At 33.9% G+C, this 19,061-nt stretch overlaps 1 protein-coding gene across 1 annotated transcript in view; it reads right to left on the bottom strand.

Moving 5' to 3' along the window:
* Window positions 1-2,154: 2,154 nt before the first annotated feature.
* The window catches only part of LOC149072879 (very-long-chain 3-oxoacyl-CoA reductase-like), a 31,686-nt gene continuing 14,779 nt past the window's right edge, over window positions 2,155-19,061 (bottom strand). Inside the window, exons 2-9 of the mRNA XM_089246228.1 lie at window positions 17,209-17,255; window positions 16,378-16,453; window positions 14,021-14,196; window positions 13,048-13,092; window positions 12,206-12,322; window positions 5,395-5,460; window positions 4,987-5,133; window positions 2,155-2,464 (exon numbers count right to left, since the gene is read on the bottom strand). Coding sequence (XP_089102354.1) covers window positions 2,300-2,464; window positions 4,987-5,133; window positions 5,395-5,460; window positions 12,206-12,322; window positions 13,048-13,092; window positions 14,021-14,196; window positions 16,378-16,453; window positions 17,209-17,255 — 839 coding nt within the window. The 3' untranslated portion in view covers window positions 2,155-2,299. The remainder of the gene's footprint in view (window positions 2,465-4,986; window positions 5,134-5,394; window positions 5,461-12,205; window positions 12,323-13,047; window positions 13,093-14,020; window positions 14,197-16,377; window positions 16,454-17,208; window positions 17,256-19,061) is intronic.

Genomic DNA, 19,061 nt, shown 5'->3' with positions numbered 1-19,061 from the left:
TGGTGGTCAGCTAAAATGTAGTTTTCTGTTGCTTACAACTACGAGGCGCGAATGCGAGATCCGATCTCCCGTTAAAAGGTCTCCGCCAAAGATAACAGGCCTACACACAAATGGTACACAAATATTCAATCATTACACTTCACTCACAATTTGAATAATAGATGACAGCATTAAAAGGTCAGACTGTCAGGCGCACACACATTTCCGGCAGAACTCACTGGGTAGTAAATTGACCATGGCGATAGATCGGAAATGTGCTCTTTGTTTGATAAAAGGAAGAGATTTTTCTTTCAAACTACTCTTAAAACTTTTTGCGAGAGGGATGAAAGTTGTTCAGTTTTTTCGAATGCATGGGCTCTAATAACTACCATAAAACTAAACGTTTGTGAACAGATTAAAATTGGACACTTTTTTTAGGCCTAAAAAATTTGGCTAAGGAAATTTTTAATGGTTTCAGGGTATATTGGGGATGTCGATTTCAAAACTGGTGTTGGCTAGCAACAGTTTTTGAGATAATGCATAATACAGTATCAAGTCTAGTGTCACCAATTTTTGCGTGGAAAATTTTCTTTCAACTTTTTTACTTTCCCATTTTTTGAACACATTAATGTCATTACCAGACATCAGTGATCTTTATGTATTGATATCAAGTTTATAAATGATTCACATGGTACAGTTCCAATGTGATTTGTATGCTGCTTATGGCCTGAGCGGATCTAGAGCTCGCTGTTGGAAGGGGTGATTTTACAAAACTAAAATGAGCTAGTCACTGAGTAGGGTGTGTGACCATACGTCCTTCCTTTTGTTTTCTCTCTCCATCCCAAATTTTTTGAAAAAAATGTAATGGTTTTTCCTATTTTTTAGTTTTTTTTTTTTAATTTATTTCCCCCCCCCCCCAATGCAATATCTTAAAAGTTAAGAAAATTTCATGAATTATCAAGTTTTTCTTGAGACGATCACCAACCCCCCCCCCCCCCTCCCCATAGATCCGCACCTGGCTTATGGTATTACCATTGAATTCCAACTTTCACTTCATCCCAAAAACTAGAGCCAATCTGATAAATCCAATGTCAGATTCAGAATCTGTGCCCAAAATCACCAAAATTTTGTTTTGGAGCAAAATCAGTGTCGAGTAGTGTCATCAATAGAAAAAATCCGAAACCAAAAATTATTTTGAATAGGTCAATTCATAACACAAGTTTGATTAAAAGTTTCCCGATTGAATTATTTTACTGTTACCCTACCAGTCACACTTTTGTCTCAAGCTACCATTTTTACATCCTTCATCTTCATTGAAGCCTTTAATGCACAAGTTTCGATAAAAGTTCAAAACCCAAAGAAATATTGCCGTTTTATTGATCAGCATGTAATCTGATTAAAACGACAAAGTAAAATAACGATGGCGCAGTAAACACGTATGCACCTTCTCTCAAAAAATTTGACTTGATATTGAAGGCAAACAAATTGCCACATTTTGGAAAAAAAAAGGTGTTAATTTGGGTAAAAAATTTCAAATAGATTTCATTTGGCTAACACTTTACAAATCTGGTGATAAATTTGCTAACATAGGGGACGAAGCTAATACATAATAACAAGGTTATATCACACTACATGGAGAGAAAAAGGACCAATCGTGAAGGAAGGAAGCTGAACCTGGCTTCTAATGGGATTGAATATTTCAGTTCATTTTCAAGAAGCAACAACCCACTGAAAATAGAATGAATACCATCTCTAGTACAGAATGGTTTTTCATTAGATAGAAGCAGTTCAAAAACTGAATGTTAAACAGATGAATGAGGATATATTACACTACTCAAACCAATTAGGGGATATGTACCTTATTCAAATTTAATAAATTAATTCGTGTTATCAACTCTGAATACCTAACAATATTCTTTGTTAATATTTTATCCAAACATTTGAAAATCGTAAATAAAAACTACATTTCTTCTAATTGTTCTGAGCAGTGTAAATATTACTTGAAATTCTGAATAAAATGTACTTGACATAACACTTAAATACATCTTAGCTTAATAAAACTGACTCATAAAAACACTTTAAAAAATAAAATTTTTTTCAAATAAAATTTTCAAAAATAAATACAAAAAAAAGGGATTGGTCCCACAAACATATAGGCAAGAAGAAAATTACATAGTAATTTACAGTCATGCTTTAATAACATTTTCAAATACACATAAATGTGAATGTTATATACCAAAAAAAAAAAAAAAAAAAATGCATGATAATTCCAAATCGGAGTATATAATGTCCAGGCTTATAATAGGTGAAATAAGTTGAATTATTTCTTTTTAGATGAAGCATCTGCACCATGACCTTTCTGATCCATGTCTACCAATCCATACTTCTTGTAATATCTCTTCCTGATGCTGCTAAGCATATTATGACTAATAGCAAGATTGAGTTTCTCAGGTGCATAATCTGACAGAAGTTCTTGAAAGTACGCCTAAAACATACAGAATTTTTATAACTAAAAATGGTGTTTGAATCAAAATAATTTGCTTTTATAATGATTTTGCCCCATCTGCATCCTCTGAAAAAATTTCCTACCTATTCATTCTAATCCGTCCAATTACTACATAAACATTCACAATGCATCAAAGAAACAGGTTTGCATATTGTACAAGTAGATTGTTTTTCATCACAGATTGTAACAATCACTATTTCAGTCCCTTATTTAACGAATAAAAACCCTGGTTCCAATTTTTTTTTCAAACCATCTTTAATTTTTTTCTTATTTCACATCACCCAAAACTAATCTGAAGATTTGGCCTTAAGCTTTTCTTTAAAGACAAAAAAAAAAAAAGGCAGAGCAGAATCCGTTCCTTTTTGAGTAAAGGAAGCAATAAAGCAATCTAGGGTGTGCATGGGAAGGTTTCGGAGGCCAATTGGTGTACACCAATACCACAAAACATTGTGTCAACATGTTTAGATTTTAATATAAAAAAAATTACATCAAGTTTATGCTGTCTTGATGAGCGAAGAATGGCGGATCATCTGAAGAGAGAGCATTTTACAGTTAGCCAAAAATGACAATTTCCACAAAATTTGATAAAAATGTAGGATGTATTAACAGAAACTTAAGCAATTTTTTCATGCATCTTGATTTTATTCTTAAATTTATATATTTACTTCAACTGTTGTCAGAAATAAGTTATAACAACAACCAGCTTTTAAAATTTGCTGTTTTGAGTTTTAGGCGCCTGATCAATTTTTCCTCGATCTGACAAATAAAACTTTCTTCTGATACGTTACATTAGGGTTAGACTGTACTGAATGTATCAAAATTAATTCCTCTGAAATTTATAATCTGAAAATTAAGTTAAAAACTATTCACCTGTTCATTCACTATTGTTGATACATCATTCATCCTGAATTTCATATAAAATATATTTATTTTCTATCTCAACAAATGTATTTTTACATTATCAAATTAGATTACACAAACTACATCAAACCTTTACTGGTTTCAGGAATATCAATCTATAGACTGAAGCGGGGAATATTTGAAAAACAAATTATAAAAATTGTAGATTGTTATATTGGATGTAAAATTACATCGGATAAATAGAGAAAAAAATTGAGACTTATCATACTGGTTGTTAGAATGGAATGGTCACAATAACGCATGGTCATAATAACAAGTGTTGAATGTATGTACAAATTCTTTTAACTTGTATTCTACTCAATTTATATTTTCACACATTGAAAATAAACCACTCTTTCATTATATGCAATTACTAAATGATTATTACTTATAAACATGAACTTTGCAATTAGCAGTTACACAGGGTGCATAGAAAAGTGGTCGGCTGAAAAGTTGGTTTCTGCAGTTCCCAATTTCGAGGCACGAATGAGAGACTATCTCCCCGTTAAAAAGTCTTGCAGCAGAGAGCAACAGGCCAACAACGGTATAATTATTCATTCATTACACTTAACTCAGTTTAAAAAAAATTGATTGCAGATGGCAGCACAACACACACACACACATACATATATATATACATATATATATACATATATATATACATATATATATACATACATATATACACATATACATATATATACATATATATATATATATATAACAAGCATTACACAGAAACACGGAAGGTTCACTATACGTACACACATCCCAACATGTACCAATTCGTTAGAAGTTCCGCAGATATGGACAAGGCGCATGTCTGGTTTAGTAGTAGGGTACATAGAAAAGGCTCTTTATCCTGGAATAACTTGCAAACTGTTGATCCTAGAAACATACTTCCCATTGGAAAAAGTATTCAAATAACATGTAGACCTCAGACACTGCATTAAAAAGACATTGTTTAGTTAATAAAATAAAATTTTATTTGGTCACTGTCCTAAAAACCCAATTAGAAAGTTGTTTCTTTGTCTCTCCTGGGCTGAACAAAAGAAATTCTATGTTCTAAGTGCAATATTCCTTTTTGAATTCAAAAATTACTAACAATGAAAGAACGAACTGCAGAAAAAAATCAGACAAGCTCATCCTGCACTTTTCATGTTCTTTCCCTCATTCAATTTTGTAATTAAAATATCTCAGCAAATATTACACTTAAAAACATGGAATTTTTTTTTTGGTTGGGCTGTGAAGAGAATAGGGCAACAACTTTTCAAATCTGGTTTTTTAGGACATGACCAAATAAAAATTTTATTTTAATTGCACACCCTGTTACAATATGAATGGTATATTTGAAATATATGACGTCAACATTTATTATGGGCATCTTTTTCTCAGCCACCTCGTTGGGCATTTTGCCTGGAGGCGTTGTATTTGTATATTTGATGTCTACACATTTTTGGATGCTTTTCTCAACTGGAGGTATGCTTCTAAGATCAATTGTTTGAGAGCTATTTCAGGGTAAAAGGACTTTCCTATACATCCTGTATGTAGCATCTAATGTTGACAAATTATCACTTTATTTAAACGACTTAATTACTCACTTGTAGTTTATGAATAGGATAGCCATATGTTCTCTCTTCCACACCAACAGATCGCAAAGCCCAACGAACAAATGCATCAGCTGTGCAAATTGTAAAGCCAGGTCTCATCTTTGACATATTAGTAGAGACAAAGCCAGGAAGAACAGACTACAAAATTAAAATAGAGCAGTGTCAAGAATTTGAAAGCTACACATATATCAACACTTTTTCAACTAGATCAACTAATTTCCAGCTATGACAAAATTTATCTTGGCAAAATACCCAAACAGTTGAAAGGAGATTATCATACAACTTAATTTCATAATTTCATAAATTACAAATACTTTGAATTTACATAAAAATAATTATTTAAAAATTAACATATTACACCAATGCGCTCATCAAAATCTTAAAAAAAACCAATCTCACCTGTACAATAATTCCTTTGGCTTTATACTCTTCTTGAATAGCGCGAGTAAAGAAATTCACATAAGCCTATAAAAATAAAAATTCAATTTCAATCATGCTATATAATCAAAATAAAATTATACATTAAATTTAACTAAAAATTTCAAGTTTATTTGATCATTTTTTGCATTTGAGGGCTACTTAGACTGGGATCAACAGTTTATTGCTGATTCAGAACGGCAGCATTCAATTTTTTTATATACAAGTCTGCCAACAGGTTGGTGTGCTAACCTGTAGGCAACACCCAGGGTCCTAACAGAACCTATTTTTAGAAAGTGCATGCTGGTGAATTGAGAGATAGGGTGCAAAGGGGAATCTTTCCGAGAAATTTTAAGCTGCTAACCTTAAAAAAACAGCAATTGAAATTGGCTAAAACAGCATCAAGGTATCACTTTTAATTTTATAAAAAAAAAAACTATAAAAATATCTCTATAAAACTCTTAAATTACAATAGGTAATTACATGTAGACAAGTCTCCAAGGCAATTAAATTTAAGAAAACACAATTATAAACAATTACTTCTTGAAAAATCACTTACGGTAACCTGTGTCTCCAGGTATTGCAATTTCTCAATAAATTTTTAAAACTATTTCTCTCTTAAATAGAAAAAAACTGACAAGGAAAATGAATAACTAAGATGGAATTTTTGGTGTAGTTAGAGAGCTAATCTTTGACCATCTTGGAAGGGAAATGGGCTCTCCTGCATATCGCTGTTCATGCAAAGTGCCATGTCAAACTTCTCCATTTTTTTTACACTACTAAAAGCTTCTTCATATGTGTTTCCTATATTCTTTAAAAATTTCATGTTTCAAACCAGTCAGCTAATGCTGGTGTTTTTTTTTTTTTTTTTTTTATCTCCTGGAAGTACAGTTTTTTACATACAACAATTTGCACGAACACTGGCGATATACCTCTGGCCACAACTAAATGCACATGAAGTGATCTAGTTGAGCAAATACTTGAAATAACTACAAATCCACTATCATATTGAGGATTGTGTGTGTGATCTGACACTAGTTAAACTGGTGTTAAGATCCTGGCTTATATTGTTGAGCTAATGTTTATAAAATAACCACGTCTTGACAAATCAAAGAAAAATTAGACGGCAGTCTGATTTCTGATGACAAATCATAATTTGACAAAAATGGCCAAAATGATATTTCTTTTCAGGTCTCTGACCACCTTTCTACTGGTGGAAATACTGACATAAATTTTGAGAACTGCATTGTCAAACTCCAATGAATAAGTTGCATCGCAATCAGAAAATTTTAGGTGCCAATGCCAACCAGGAATTTTTCAAGCCCTGCTCAATAAAAAAACTTGACAGAAGTTGGTTGTTTTTTTACTACCACCATTTCTGAAGTATCATGCTATATTGTTTATTTTGTACATTCACCACGAGGCTCCGAATATGCATCATAGGTAGTTATATAGAGCTACTTCATATCATTAGCTAATTTTTTATTTTCGCCAATTCAGAAAAAGTTACTTTCACTATCATTCTGATAATCTTGTAAAGAGCTGCCTTTTACATCTTAGTGAATTTAATCTTTTTTATTCGTTTACATGTTAAAACTGATTTTTCATGAGATTATGGCAAGTGGTTTCTAAACTGTAGACTTTGGACAAGAAGATACCACTCATCTCATTCCAAATAGACAGAAATGAATAAGTTGCTGCAAAGTTACATCTACGAAGTATAATACAACCTCTGATAACAAAGTTCGGTGAATGAAGTCAGAACGGCCGATCTGGCAACACTGGCGAAGCAAAACGCTGCACATGCTTAGCGGCAGGTGTTGACCATCTGCTGCCACCGTTGTTCAGTTGAGCGTCGGTTGTGTTCTGTGAAAGACTTGCTTTACAAAGTGCTTGTTTAATGCGTTGGTTCTTAACTGAGAACAGGAAAATGAACGAACAAAAGATCAATTTAAAGTTTTGTTTTAAGCTTGGCAAGACACCGAAAGAAACTCACGCGATGCTGGTACGTGTTTTGATCAGGCATGTTTAAAGGCTTCACAGGATTTTGTCGAAACACAAAATTTCTTGAACTGTATTGTCACTGAGGATGAGTCCTGGTGTCTCAGGTACGACGCTGAAACGAAACGGCAAAGCATGGAATGGCGTTCTCCTGCATCACCTCGTCAGAAAAAGGTCAGAGCAGAAAAATCGCACATCAAAATGATGCTAATCACCTTTTTTGATAGTCAAAACATTATCCACAAGGAATTTCTACCTGAGGGAACAACGATGAATGCTGCAAGGTATATTGAAATTTTGACCTGTTTCGTGAAACGTCTACGCAGGGTACAACTTCAGTACGCACAACAAGGTTCATGGTTTCTTGTTCACGAAAATGCTCGCCCTCACACAGCCAATATCGTCAAACAGTTCCTGGCAAAAAAGGGGGTGGTGCAAATTGAACATCCACCATACTTGCCAGATCTCAATTCTCCAGACTTCTTCCTATTCCCACGATTCAAACTCGCTTTGAAAGGAAAGAGATTTGACGATATTCCCGATATCCAACAAAACATGACGAGGCTCTTGAACTCCATCCCAAAAGACGACTTCTTGCAAAGTTTCCAGGACATGTATAGGAGATCTCAGCGGTGCATAGTAATGGGAGGTGATTATTTCAAAGGACAGTAAGGTAACTTTCGTTAACATTTCATCTACATTAATGTTACAGGACTATTCACCGAACTTTATTGTCAGAGGTTGTATATATCTGTATACTGGAGGAAAAGGGCACCATGTCCATTTTCATCAATATTGAGATAACACAATTTTCAGCACTTTCATCACACAACACATAGGTATGGGACACCAAGTTCTTTCTCAGTAAACAGATATATTTCACTTAATAAAACATGCAAACTCCATAGAAAGACATAATAAAAAAACTTTGGCTCTCCTGTAAAATTTCTTTTGTGACATGGTGCCCTTTATTTCTGGCATATAGATGAAAACTTGAAAAAGTGTGTTTTACCTCAAATTACTCTTAAACCATTGGCTATAAAAACATTTTCAATGAGAAAAAGTATTTAAATAACATGCCCTTCTTAGATGTTTTATTTTACCAAGAGTCTTCTATATGTAGAGATACAAAATTTAATTTTTTTTTATATGATTCCCCTTGTCTTCTAACTTACAATTAGAAAGTTGCCTTGTCTCCCAAGCAAAAAAAAAAAAAAAAATCATGTTTTGAAGTGCCATATTTGCAGAGACATTAGAATCCAAAAATAGTTGAAAATGAGAGGGAAAACCATATAAACTAATGGACAAGCTCATTCAATGCTTTATATGCTATTCTTTCCTTAATTTTCAGAAATTTTTTAATTCAAATATATCGCTTAGAAACAGATTTTTTTGGGCTCAGGAGAGACAGTAACAGTTTTCTAATTGGAAGACCGGACAAGGGGGAACGGCATGAAAAATTAAATTTTGTATCTGTACATATATGGCAGAGTAAGTAAAAGTTTTCCAGTTAAATAAGAGAGACATCAAACATAGAAAAAGTATTTAAATAATGTGCCTATTGGCTATAAAAATATTTTTTTTTATAGCCAAAGATTTACAAGTTATTTGAGGTGAAACAGACTTAAGTTTTTACCATGTATAGATCAATTATTAGGACTAGGATTTCTATGACTTTGCATATTTTGCAACTTTTATGCTACAAGAATCATGACAAAATCCTCCAAGTCATTTTAAGGTATATTTTTATATATTTGAACATCTTTTTGCATATTTCCGTATTTTCAATGGAACTTCTAGATTTTTTCAGTCTTCAACTTCTAGTTTTTTCTAGATTTGTTCAGTTTTTTCTAACAATTTATACTTAAAGACTTGTACAAAACTGAGAAAGGGTGATGATCTTGAAAGTCAGGACGCATGTACATTCATCCTAGTAACATAAAATGCCCAGGAGTAGACTATTGCTAGTCTTGTACTCAAGTTTGTCAAGTGGTCTAATCAAGGTCCCTTCCTATTGTCCTCTCACTATTAGTGTGCCTGTAAATTGATTCCAAGCAGCTCAGATAAATAAGGAATCAATATTTTCATATTCTTGTTTCAGACAAGGCTCCCTGAATGGAGGGAAGGGGAAGAGATTTTCCACCTCCACCTTTTACGAAATAAATTTAAGTGAAGCAAGTCAATTGCAACCCATCTTTATCCACCTACAAGGCCATAGCCAGTGGGGTGGAAACCTGGAAGTTTATCCCAGGGCCTCCACTTAGTTCAACTGTGTAGACATATGCAGGACATACTATCAACATATTTATTGGGTGCACCGGGTTTGTGGGCGTACATGGAACTTCAAGAATTTTTGATAACATTTGAAAAATCTTTGGAATTAATAAAAATTGATTAAGAGACCATATGAGCATTTTTTTAAATATTTTCATTATTTTACAAAGATACTTAAAATATTAATTTTGAATCATTTTGGGGGTATGGAGGTCCTGCGATTCACCTAGCATACACCTCTACATATGTAGTAGTTAGTAAACCGAATAACTTCATCCCATCAACTACCTTATTTTTAAAAAAATATTAATTGCATGAAACTCCTAGTTCTATTATTTTGCTAAAATTAAGGTTAACAGAAACAGAAAATAAAAATCTTGGAATTTTTTTTTTGTACTTTATATATATAAAGTCAAACCCCAATGTGATAGTGCCAGAAATCTGTGAGACAAATGGTCCTAACGAGTTTGGTACTATATCAAATCACAACGTAACTTGTGTAATCCCTATATATGGAACATTTGTTCACTGAAAAATTTTGGTTCTAAGCAAGGTTGGCATAAATAAGGCGGTGCTATAACTGGCTTTGACTATAATATATGGCTAATTTTTAGGACATTTGTTTTTTTCAGGGGGGGATAGATAATTTTTTTAGTTTTCATGTCAGAAACCCTATACAGGGTGTTCTGTTAATGGACCGACAAACTCAGAGGGTTGTTAGTAGGCATCAAGAGGAACAAAAATTGCAATGGAACATGGTGTCGCAAGCCACGTTGAGAGGGTGAAAATTGTGAAAAATGCATATAGGTTCGGAGTCCAGAAGAGACAAAAGGTGGATGTCAGTTGATCCCCGAATGCTTTCGCTGGTTCGCTTGTAACATTACCATTAGGCCCCCACAGAAATCGTCCTTATTCTAGTCATTTTAATAGATTTTAGTTTGTTTTACCTTTTTGGCTCCGGGATCAATCGTATGTCCGCTGATCAGCCGCTGTTATGTTTGGTTGCCAGATTCAGTATTATAATTTTTACAATATTTCCTTTTCTCTCATGAAATTATGTAAATTAGATGCAAGCTCAATACCGCACCTTCGATCTTGTGATTGGTTATATCGTAGAGCATTATGGGAATGCTGCTATATAAAAACGAGCTAGAGATGTGCTTCACTACGACTTACATTCCACTTCTACCTTACTCCGACTAACATCTTGTCTTAATCACTAAGGCGTCACGTGCTATTGAGATGTGAGCTAGATAGTCTCTGAAATAATGTGTTGAAACTGTAGAGGTGTGCCCTTGGCACCTCACCCGTCTCATCGCTGGTCTTCATGCGATAACCCAACGTCGTTGTGATCCCATCGCCTGTGGATTGGTTAGTGGCCAGACCGGCTACCCGTGGACGTTCGCCTCCAGTTCCCTAAGCAGTGGCTGAGCTGTAACCTCAACATGTTTGGAGACACCAAACCTGTCTGATGCTGGTGTCAGGGAATCTTCTGCTGTAAGGTAGACACCTGGGAGTGTTTATCGGACGATGTGAACTAATACGTGAAAATCTGGACATGGCGGTGAGACTGTTCTGTTATAATATTGAAAGCAAGGTTTAATTGTGATAATTGTTGATAAAGCGTTATATTAATAGTTAATACATAATTGAATAAATACTTATAATTTAATCAAAATCTTGTTTCTTTCATTGTTGTCATCCATTCAATGGCTACTGGGGTAAAATGTTGAAGAACGGGGGAATGCAAGCTAAATGTTGCACGCTTACCATATCCAACATAAGCAGCGTCGCAAAACGCATGCACTGGGGTAGGATCACACCGTGGATGATGTAAATTAACGCAATTGCAGCAGTTGTCTGTTTCAATGAGTATCGTGATCGCTTTGAACGCATCTAGGAATCGTTTTAAGGTCATTATAGACTGGCAATGTCAGCGGCTGCCACTTCCAACAACTCTTGTAATAATTAAATCGAATAAATATTTTTCTAGTTATTGTACTTTTTGTCATTCCAGCGTGACGTCATAACCTGCATGAGTTTTTCGCGATTTTCACCTTCTCAACGTGGTTTGCAACTCCATGTTCCTTTGTAATTTTTGTTCCTCTTAATGTCTATTAACAACCCAGAGTTTGACGGTCCATTAACAAAACACCCTGTATAAGTGTATATACATATAGCCCTATTAATTATATATATTTAATATTTTCTATGTTATATATTTATTTTACAGTCAATTTATTTAAATATGTATTTTAACAGGATTGAACATTTATTAATACCATATATCCAATATTTAACAAGTAAATTTGACAATAAATAACACTTTGTAATAAATAATGTAGGTATACAGACAAGACAAAAATTAGTTTGAGGTTGCAAAAGATGTTTTAGAACTATTTTCCGGCATGAAAAGTAGTTGCTGCCTCCAATTAAAAGCTATTTAAAAAGTATTTTGCAATTACAAAAAAAAAAAGATCATTTCTCAGTATCAGGTATTTATTTGAATGTAACTTACCTTGCAAGCACTGTACATACTCAAAAGTGGGGTGGGAGATAATGCGCTCAGTGATGAAATATTTATGATCACGCCTTTCTTTTTTGCTTCCATGTTTGGTAAAACTAAGACAGTCATCTAAATAATTGAAATGAAGCAGACAAATCTGAATTCTCAAAAAGATTTAAAGTTTTATCAAAATGTTTTAAACTTAACGTTAAAGGGTAGAAATTTGATTATCTGATCGTTGTCTTTTATCTGGAACTCTCAACCGACATAGGTTTCCTAAGTAATAAAGTTTTTCTCTAGGAATGGAGCTCTATTGTGGAAGTTTGAAAATTCCCTTACCGATGAAAGTGAAGCGTTCAAGAAACTTTGCAAATGCAAAAACACAATGATGCTGTCTTTTAATGACTTTTCGAAAAAAAACATTGCTTGATGGAAACAGCAAGAACATAGTGTTAAGAGACAGAAATGTTGCAGCAAAAAAAAAAAAACCAGCTTTAAAACAGGGATTGACTATTTTTTGTTTCCATATCAGTCAAATTCATTAGATTTTAATTAGTTCAGATAATGAACATTATATTATCTGGAAATTGATTTTCTCAATATGGGCTCATTCAATTATGTTAGATATAAAACAAGGTTTTATTATAATCTCAAATATTTTCATTTAAAAAGTTGAAAAATATTTTTAATAAAAATAAGAATTTCAAGAGAAAAAATTTCAGATTAGCAAATTTATTTTTGTGACACCAATAGACATACCAAAAATAATACACAAGAGACTGTGCGACAATCATTGGCTTGCATAATTAATATTTCATGTTTATATTAGTTTATTTCTAAGCAAGAACACTTACTCTGTTAACAGAAATCACATTAGCTTTTATCAAGTCATCTGAAAACTAAAAAGAGAAAAAAAAGTTATTTGCAAGATAAGTACATATTAATTAAGTACATATTCTCTATTAACTTCATTTAATTCTCTTCAATATGCTAAAGCTTAAATTCTGATACTTCAAAACCAGTCTTTGATCTTATAAACTAATGGGTGTTCAACATTTGATTTCCTTAACTAATAGTTCATCAAAAATAGAAAAATCTTTAAAACTAAAAAAAGTTTCAGTGCACCTAAACTCTAATAACTTCTATATAAATGGGGAATACAAAAGAACTTGAACAATTCATGCCTACATAGCTTGTCCAAGTCTTAGGAATTCAACAGCCTTTAACCCATTTATATAATTGGATGAGCTAAGGTAAACAGACATAAATCAAATTATGAGCTCATCTTGTGGTTTTTGTATCTTTGAGTTAGAATTTTGGGCTACAAGCATAGACAGTTTTTACTTTATCCAAAGTACTTATATGTGGTACTTATGTTTCATGTAGTCACACATGCAGTTGACACTTGATTCATCTTAATGGAAAATTTTTCTTTGTACATTTTTGCTTTAATAACCAATAAAATGATATTTTATGAATAAAGCTAACAAATTAAAACTGTAAAACTGTCCCACAAGCTGAAACTATGTGAATGTTCTTTATAACCTGATTTTTGTGGTCTTACCTATGAACTATCAATCATATTCTAAAAGCTGTACCAACAAGATATTTAAAAATATGACTACTGTTATCCATGCAGCCATAAATATTTAATTGATAAAACATTTGCAAAGCTACTTAAAAGTTATGTAGCTAAGAACTAAGTGCTCAGAACTAATTAAGGTTCTAAAAAGTAGAAATTTAATGCTCTGGGACATTAAATAAAGCACCACAAATATATTCAACAAAAAAGATATAAACTTGAAACAAAGATTTTTTAGAACTTACTTTTTCAACATCTGGGACTTTTGTCAAATATTCAGCGTATTTGTAGCTCATGCCAACATTGTTCACCAAAACACCGATATCCAAGTTCTCTAGATTCTGCTTAACAGTATCGTATATTCCAACATCACTAGTCACGTCAAAGGCAATTATTTTAGTCTTTACTTTAAAAGCATTTTCTGAAAGAAAAACTTGCATGCTTAATCCATTTCATCACAAGACTACTATGTTTAAAAAGTTCTGAGACTAATTTTATTACAGAAAAATGAATACAGATAGAACCTGTTTATTTAGTGTTTCCTTTGAAGTAAACTAGATTAGATTAGATTTATTAATTGTATTAAAAGGCCCCTTCGAAGTAACTACCCTTATGCAATTATTCATTTCTGCCACAGTTTATGCAAAGATGTAAATGCAGATTGCAAAAAAATTTGTCACATTCTAGTGCCTTCATCATGGCACTTTTTTGGAACATGAGAATTGTTGGCCCTTAAGCAAATTCTTTAAATAAAAGTATCGGAAAAGTTGTAGAAGTATCGGAATGAGATGTTTGACAGGTAATCTGACATCAGGGACAGACTTGTGATCTGGTGCATTATCAGGATGGAGCATCCACAACTTGGCCTTCGAAAAATCTGGTCACTTGCATCTCACCGAATCAGGCAAGTGTTTAAGGACTCACAGGTCAGATTATATCAAAACTTCACATCTCGATAATTCCACAACCAGATTATTACCCTGATCTTGTCCCATGTGACTTTCTTCCTTGGATAACGAAGTTGCTTATAAGGGACAACAATTTTCAGGTTCCAAAGAAGTGCAGAAAGCAGAGAAGACACTGGAGGACGTGACAAAAACTATGTAATCCACATTTACATCTTTGTATTGACAATGGCAAAAAAAAAATGCACGACTCTCAACTTAGTTGTACTTTTTTCAGGGCGGTATACAGGATGGTGAGGCATGTAATATACCACATTAGCAGTGTCTACCTTCACTTCATTCATATGGCCTAGACTTTCATATTCCAATATGAAATTTTGATGAAGTGTCCCCAGGTGTGAATCTTTGGACAGTCGTTTTCACAGTGAATTCAGCCTTCGAAGAGCAGCTTCCTTCGATTGGCCTAAGCACTCAGTCATCTTTTAGTGGCATCTGTACACAATATTTTAATGTAGCATCTCTTTTGTGAATCTTCTGGAAATGCTCCTCACAAAAGACTCCATCATCCGACTGAATTTTCGGAAGCACATCTTTCTCAATTTCCCAAAACCGCTGGATAGATTGCCCTCATCTCGAGAAAGGAAGCACAACTGTTTACTATGAGTACTGAGGATGCAACCACAAACTTCTTTCGGCTGTGACAGCTCATTCGATGTTTTCTCTTGGCAAGTATTCTGAAGAGCTGTCAATTTTATCTGGATATCGTCTAATCGTTCTTCAATGGCATAAAGTTCACAGTCGAAAACCTCAACGTTCACATCTGCTGGGAGATCGTAGAGAGTATTTCACAACTTCTCCAACAGTTCTCTGGTTGCAGTGACTGACATCAACTTCACATTTACAGCGACAATAGAATCACTGGAGCATTGAAGATTGCTGATGAACTTTTCCACTGCCGTCACCTTTGCTTTAAGTGAACCTCTCTGCCGTATCAACTTGGTATCCATTTCGTCACTGGATCGTCTCCGGATCGCTAGGACCAACAATGTTGGCTCACAACAAATAGTGGACTGTATTTGAATGGTTTCAGCTCATGAAAGCAGAACAGGCTCACTTAGAAATTCAACATTTAATTATAAAGAGAACTTAATATGAAACGGTTCTTGGAGGAACGCTAGAGCAGGTGCACACCTGTCCTCACACACAATACACAATAACCATAAAAAAAGGGGGGAAACGAACAAGCAATAACATCGATACTAAGGAGATGCTGCCATCTATGAAATAAAACACAAACAACCAGGGCTCTAACAACTATATTAAGGAAACATTTCATTTCCTGGATATTATGCTGAGGTGAACTCGGATAGAAAAGTTATCTTGTCTCTGCCAGGACTCGAACCCAGGCCCTCTTGCATATCGGGCAAGCATGCTACCATCTACACCACTGGAGACACGACCCTGCCTTTCTTATTTCATGCACTGTGGCATGAGGCACTGAAGTAGAGACATTAGTAGCCTCTCTTGACTTCAGGAATTGCCCCCCACCCCCCAGGTGGGACAGTTTAGAGAGATAGATGGCTTTCTCAGCCCAAGATATAAAGGAGTTCACCTCAGCATAATATCCAGAAAATAAAATGTTTCCTTGATATCTTGGGCTGAGAAAAAGCCATCTATTATTATATTACTTTACCTACCTATTTCATTGGCAACATTCTGCAGTTTTTCTGGATTTCGGCTAATCAAAACAATGTTGAAACCTTTTTTTGCTAACTGATAAGAAAAAAAATATATATAAATCTTTGTAACACAAGCATTAAATAAAAACTTGATTGATAAATACTTTTAGTTTAAAAAAAGGAGGAATTTTTCCAAATGTTTCTGGTTATAATAGATATGGAATATAAAAAAAAATTATATGTACAGAAATTTTCAACATCTCTTGAATACAATATTGTTTGCAGTGTTTATTGTTATTGGTTATAATTTATTATAAAGTTTACTTATAGAAATTTTCAATCAGTTTTCAGTAAAACATCACATTTTTCATAATCTTTTCCACAAATACCTTACAATATTTGGAATAAGCTATAAAATACATGGCCCAAACTTGAAATCTGACTGAACATGGTGGCAATATTATTTCCCAATCTATAGATTAAAATTCTTTTATTACCACACACACAATTCCCTTTCAAAATCATTTATTCCTATGTGCAACAATCTCATATTTCATCCATGAACACTCTTAATATCTTTTTCTTATCAAGATAATGCTCCTGTAAGTTAAGTTATGTGAATCAAAAAGGATGTGTCGACGCAATGCTGTAGCTCTCCATGTGTAAGTTCTCAGGTTCAAAAGCTTTATGATAAATTACCTCTGGCTACACCAAGGTTGCAAACTTTTAATTGAATTCATGTTTAAATCGAACCTTTACATACTATCAGTAGTTAGGCCTATCTTTACTCTCCAATAACAAAAACTCATTTCATTTACAAATTCTGTATATTAAAAAAAAATTTCTTACTGCTTTCGCATAGGATTTCCCAATGCCATCTGTAGAGCCAGTTACAACTAGGAGAAAAAATGTAAAACTTATTAAAAGTCGCTCATAGAAAAAATTAGCTTATTTCTATTTTAAAAAAATTCATAGACAAAGAAATTAGAATCCCCTATCATAAATTTTGTGAGCGCACCAGCCTTCTTTTGAATAATTCATAAAAACAAGGAAGAGAAAAATACAGACTTTTTTTATTACCTATTTATCAGGGTTGGTAAAAATCTGGGTTTTTACTGCTGGTATTTATGAATATGCTGTTTACACTGTTACATATTATATATACTGTTGTGAAATGATGTAAATAGCCTTTATTTATCATTTATTATGTCATTTTTTGCCTGTAAATAGTCATTAACGCATCTCTCTAAATCTTGCCAAATTAACAACAAACATGGCAAGTTTGGCGATAGCTCTGATAATTTAGTGGTATTACGATGCCCAAGGAAAAGATGAGAGATCTTTTGAGAATATGAGAGAACGTTCTTGAACTTTACCCTGCTTGAATAAAAGCACCACCAGAGCAAAACTAAAAAGCAGTTTAAGAAAACAAAATCTCTTGTATGCAAAAGAAGTTGCTCCGTGTTTAGCATGTTTCGTCAAATCTCTGCTTGTAAATCAGTGTAAATAGTTGTTCAGAAAGTAAATCAGTAGCGTCCTCAATTAAATAGTTTCATAATTAATGATTTTACTAATTTCAAGGACTTGTGTCGAGATTACCCGGAACAATTTGGTGTGAGATCATTCAAGGCTAGAATGGCGATGACAAGAAAAATAGACATGGAAGAGATGAAAGAACTTAATCAGCTGATGTCTGTGATGGGACAGACAAAATCAAGAATAGTGGATGGGATGCACAAATCTTCTGCCAACACCTCCATCGCTGTCGATAAATAGAATGTTAACCACTATCAACTCCTCCATTGCTGAAGTGAGAGGATGTCGCAACTGTGAAAGGGAGGCATCGACACACGAGTGAAAATACTCTTTCAAGAGTTGACAAGAAGCTCTCAGAATACTGGAGCTCAGAAAGAAAATCCAAGAGCCAAAATCTTTCGTGAATTCTCAGTACATTCTGCCAGCTGTGGCTAACAACAACCACAACTGAACATAAAGCCCTTGGTGTACAGCGGGAAGACACAGTGGTTAAACTACAGGACCCAGTTTGAGATGATCACCTATGTAAACGAATGGGGCTGTGTACTCAAGGCCTTTTATCTAGATGCAACACTCCAAGAAGCTGCAGAAAAGCTACAGATGCTTGCTGCTAAAGACTGATCCATCTTCTGCAACTCAAGACCAGGCAGCAGAAAACTGGGGAAAACCTTGTAAAAACCGGCCATGGACATTGAAAGGCTCTTGGAGATGACTTACCCAGACTGCCCATTCAACATCGAGGATGGGATCGACCCTACAGTGCTTTGCTGATTCTGTCAAGGATCCCAACATCCAGCAGGCATCGCGAGTAGGACTGGGCAATACTGAAAATTTTACATTGTGATACATCAACTTTGCATCACGATATAATGATATCAATATGCAAGGCTCCCCCTCAAAAAATTAGAAAAAGCACAACAAGAAGAGGAGGGTACCTTTCCTAAGACAACATAATAACCTTATGGAAAAAAAACTCAAATTTATTTTATTTTTAAAAATTAAATTTCTTTCATACCATTTCAGTAACCTATAAGATTGATTAGAGCCAAAACAAAATGAGAAATCCCTTGATAAAAATAATTTTGGTCCAAAACAGTATTAGCACACAACAACCACAGATAATTCTTTTCCTCTCCTTCTCATAATATTTTTGTATATTACATTCC

This window comes from Pholcus phalangioides, unplaced genomic scaffold (assembly GCF_987345545.1).
Source record: "Pholcus phalangioides strain wild (caught in Gottingen) unplaced genomic scaffold, Ppha-v1.0 ptg000017l_1, whole genome shotgun sequence".
NCBI classification, from domain to species: Eukaryota; Metazoa; Arthropoda; class Arachnida; order Araneae; family Pholcidae; genus Pholcus; species Pholcus phalangioides.
The sequence above is the reverse complement of the archived record's forward strand: the minus strand, read 5'-3'. Positions and strand labels throughout refer to the sequence as shown.